At 39.8% G+C, this 4,167-nt stretch overlaps 1 protein-coding gene across 1 annotated transcript; it reads right to left on the bottom strand.

Annotated features, from left to right (window-relative positions):
* Window positions 1-3,438: 3,438 nt before the first annotated feature.
* LOC111391273 lies at window positions 3,439-3,831 on the bottom strand. The gene is made up of 2 exons (XM_023016445.1): window positions 3,707-3,831; window positions 3,439-3,637 (listed from the first exon to the last, which is right to left on the bottom strand). The coding sequence occupies exons 1-2, from the start codon at window positions 3,829-3,831 to the stop codon at window positions 3,439-3,441; spliced, it is 324 nt and encodes a 107-aa protein (XP_022872213.1).
* Window positions 3,832-4,167: the final 336 nt, after the last annotated feature.

Here is a 4,167-nt window from a genome sequence, read left to right as displayed (position 1 = left end):
TACTTTATGCTCAAAATTCAGTCATTCACGTAACATGTCAAGCATGAATAGCGTGCATAGAAAATGTCAAGTATTGCATCACAAGTATTGGTTAATCTATTCGGCACTATATTCAATAGTAACGATGGACTGTAAAAATGCAAAATAATTACATGCCGACTATTTGTTTTAAATTATGCAACCATCCCCCAAACTTATACAGTACATTGTCCTCAATGTAAGAATTAAAGTTGAAATGACATAATTTAAAAAAGAAAAACAAGAACACAAAATAGCAAAATGGGGTAAATAAGACTCCCCTGATCAATATGGTGGCTGTGATGGAAGGCTGGGTCCTGCAGCATCATCTCCAGGAGGAAGGCGGGATAAAATCTCTCTCAATATATCAGATTGCTGGGTCTGCTCCACCTGCATGTCCTGAACCCTGGTCTCCAAGTTTCCTAAACAGTCTCATGTCTCATTCACTCACCACTGTATGCCATCCATCCTGCTAACGTACATTCTCAATCGCCCATCAAAGGTACTCATCTCTCTTCGCGCTGCAAGGGACTCAATACTGGCATTGGATGCGAAGTTTCTTGTGATTGCCATATCATTCTGCACCTACTGGATGGTGGTACTCATTGCTCCAAAAGATTACTGAAGAGTCTGCATGTCACGGCTGTGTCCTGTAATAGTGGCAAACATCTGCCTCAATAACTGGGTATCAATGTCAATCGGTGGTAGAGGAACTTGTGGCACTTCGAAGTCCTCAGCTGCTTGTCCTTCCTCTGCATGTTGCTGTCAGCGTCGCTCGTTTTCTAACTTCTATTGATGTTTAACTCTAGCTCGGTCCTGGGCCTCTAGTGTGAGGTGCTTGATATAGGGACTAGGTTTTTCTGGTACCTCCCCAGGCTGGACTTGTATGCCTGCAGCTCCACATATCCCACCTATCAAACTTGGGAAAATCAGCGAGGTGTGCCTGTCTTCCCATATGCCTATAATGTGTATCTGGTTGTAGATGTAAGTGGTTAAGTCAATCTTGTTTCCCCGAACTAAATGATAGATAAACCCTGCCTTTTGGTTTGTGAATTTCGTCCTATGGGAAATATGCTCGATGTTGTGGCATATGAATAACCATAGGATAGCTATAGATGGGGTGAGATCAATCTGATATCAGTCTGCAGTCGGCAGAGGCCAAGCATTTTCACGTCCCAATAATACTTCTACAACCTCAATCCAATTGAAAATATGTGGGATTGGGACCACATTATTCCATGTTAACTGATAATAGTCATGAATCACTTCTGGTGAAAAAATAATCCATTTACCCCGAACCCATGTTTGATGTAGATTATCTGATCCAGGCGTGTCACTTTCTGTAATGAAGTTGGCATAGAACTCCTTCACCAGATTTTCATATACTGGATGCGGTCTTCAATTACTTTCTCCCAACCACAGTTGTGGATTAAATAAACTAATTCAAAATCGGGGAAATCTTCCAACTTAACTGGCCTTTCGGGGATGAGTGCCCACTCACGGACAATATTGGCGTAACGGGCTGCTGTGTCTGAAGATAGAAATCGCCCGATACCTCCTTCGGGCTCCTTAGTCTGGGTTGTGCCAGATGCGGAACAAACTTTCTCTTTTCCTTTTGATGTTCTTTTTGGAGGCATCCTGCAAAGGTTTAAAAATAACATTTATTAAACTTCTTGTTGAAAAACGAGATAGGGAAGCAAGGCATGTATTTCACAAATCCCTCAAACTTACTTCAATATGCATATATAACTCATTGGTGTGTAATCTTAAAAACATGATATTCAAGATAGTGTAAATAGTGTCCCATTATGAAAAACTAAGAAAATTAGGTCTAAACATGCACATTTGAAAAAATTGGACCCATGACCGAGTGCACATGTTCGACCCCGGACATCATCGAAAAATATCGAAATTTTCTCTGAAAATCTTTTGGCATATGAAAGTATTCAATGAAGTCTACCATATACTCAAATTTCAAATCAATTGGACTTTGTTTAGTATGTCAAATGATGGTGTAAAGTAGGGGGCGTAGGGTGCCGTAACCTAGCCATGTGCCTACGTGTTACAAAATGGATTGGATGTTTTACATGGCCTTTCATGTGTATGTGCATGTGGTAATATGCAAACTTCTAGAAAACATGCTCAAGAATGTATAAGAAATGCAAAATAACAGCATAGACATAAGCTGAGCTCAAGACATCCAAATTGTGTCAAGTGACCCATGATCAAGTGAGCACTTTCACTCCCCGGACATCATCGAGAAAAATTGAATTTTTCCTGAGCAAACTCTGGGCATATGAAAGTACGTTATGTGGAGTGGCACATAGTCAAATTTCATACCCATTGGATGTCGTACAGGTACCTAACTCAAGGGACGAAGTGGGTACTATGAAGTGACGTGAACCTAACATGGGTGCCTACATGTGCGAGGTTGGTGAGTGGGTGCTTCCAGCTCAATTTCTATGGCATTCGATCACAATGTGTATGTTAATTTATATATTCAGATTGTCAAATGCGAGATTCCACTTAATGCACAACAAACTTCATTTAGGCAATTTATCGAACATGTTGTGTGCAATATATTCAACTCCATTCTATTAATACTTGGCAAAGTGTAATCACCCACAATGCATAAACACAAATCAATGCCATAAACCAAGCCTACTTACACCCTTTCAACTGAATTCCCAATTGTAAATTGAGAGTAACTACAAACCAAAGTATAAATGAGGAGAAGGAATAAAGCTCATACCTTTTTCGCCTTGGGTTTTTGCGATGAATGTGTGAATGATTGAAGAAATGAAGGAGGGTCTAGGAATGTTTTTGGGTGTGTGCGTGTAAGATGGGAATTTTTGGACCTAGTGTTTGAGGGAGAAATGTGAGAAAGAAATGGGGAGAAATGATTTAGAGTGAGCCGGTCATAGCTTAAGTCCATGACCGGATCACTACTATGCGGCCGCATTGTTGTGACCTACGCGGTCGCATGGTGATATAATTTGCCCCCTTTTATGTTTCGATTGGTGTCTACGCGATCGCATAGACGCTTTTTTTTTAATTTCAAAATAAAACAAAATATAATGAAATACAAAAAAAATATTTTCCTTCTTTGAATTTTTTAGTACACGTTTCCCCTTTAAATTTTTGAAAACGTCATTTCGTCTTGAAATGCATGAAGTATACTCCCAATCACCCAAAACCATTTCAAACTTACCGAACATGTGTTCAATGCCTAGGAATTTATGTGGACGATACTTAGATTCTATTGACATGCATGGATGAACGATGACCTAAAAAAATGCAAATGCGAAAATTAAACAATTCCTAAAATAATGTGAAAAGTAAAATAAATCGAAGGATATAGTAGGTTGCCTCTCACCCAGCGCTAGGTTATAATCGATAGCTCGACTTTACTGTATTGTGTCATTCTGGTGGCCTAAGATGAACGGTAGACTTTTTCTTTGAGAAATCGTCACTCCAATAGTGTTTCAAACGCTGTCCATTGACCTTAAATGTCCCCTTACTGTCATAAGTGATCCCAACTGCTCCATGTGAAAATACCTGTGTAATAGTATAGGGACCAGAACATCTCGATCGCAGCTTTCCTGGAAACAGCTTAAACCTAGAGTTGAAGAGTAACACTTTTTGGCCCACTTTAAATTCACGCCTCTGAATATGCATATCATGCTACTTCTTGGGGTGTTCTTTGTTGAGTCTTGAATTTTCATAGGCCTCCATTCTGAGCTCATCCAGCTCATTAAGTTGTAATAGAAGTTTTTCATCTGCAGCCTTCAAGTCCAAATTCAATTTATTCATTGCCCAATAAGCATGGTGTTCTATCTCAAGATGTAAGTGGCATGCCTTCTCGAAAACCAATCAATATGGTGACATCCCTATAAGAGTCTTGAATGCAGTCCTATAGGCCCACAAGGCGTCGTCCAACTTCTTAGACCAATCTTCTCGTGAAAAGCTTATTGTGACTTCAAGTATTCACTTTAATTGCCTATTGGCCGCTTCAACATGTCCGCTGGTTTGAGGATGATATGAAGTGGCGACACGATATTTAACACCATATTTAGTCAACAACTGTTCAAATTGACGATTGCAAAAATGTTTGCCGCCTTCACTGATTATAGCTCTCGGTGTGCCAAA

This window comes from Olea europaea, unplaced genomic scaffold (assembly GCF_002742605.1).
Source record: "Olea europaea var. sylvestris unplaced genomic scaffold, O_europaea_v1 scaffold770, whole genome shotgun sequence".
Lineage (NCBI taxonomy): Eukaryota > Viridiplantae > Streptophyta > Magnoliopsida > Lamiales > Oleaceae > Olea > Olea europaea.
The sequence above is the reverse complement of the archived record's forward strand: the minus strand, read 5'-3'. Positions and strand labels throughout refer to the sequence as shown.

Excerpts from the sequence above, each read along its gene's own strand:
- LOC111391273 (XM_023016445.1), bottom strand. The coding sequence starts at position 3,831 with ATGAATAAATTGAATTTGGACTTGAAGGCTGCAGATGAAAAACTTCTA. Across the intron at positions 3,638-3,706 it reads AACAAAGAACACCCCAAGAA|GTTTAAGCTGTTTCCAGGAA; the intron begins GTAGCATGATAT and ends CTTCAACTCTAG.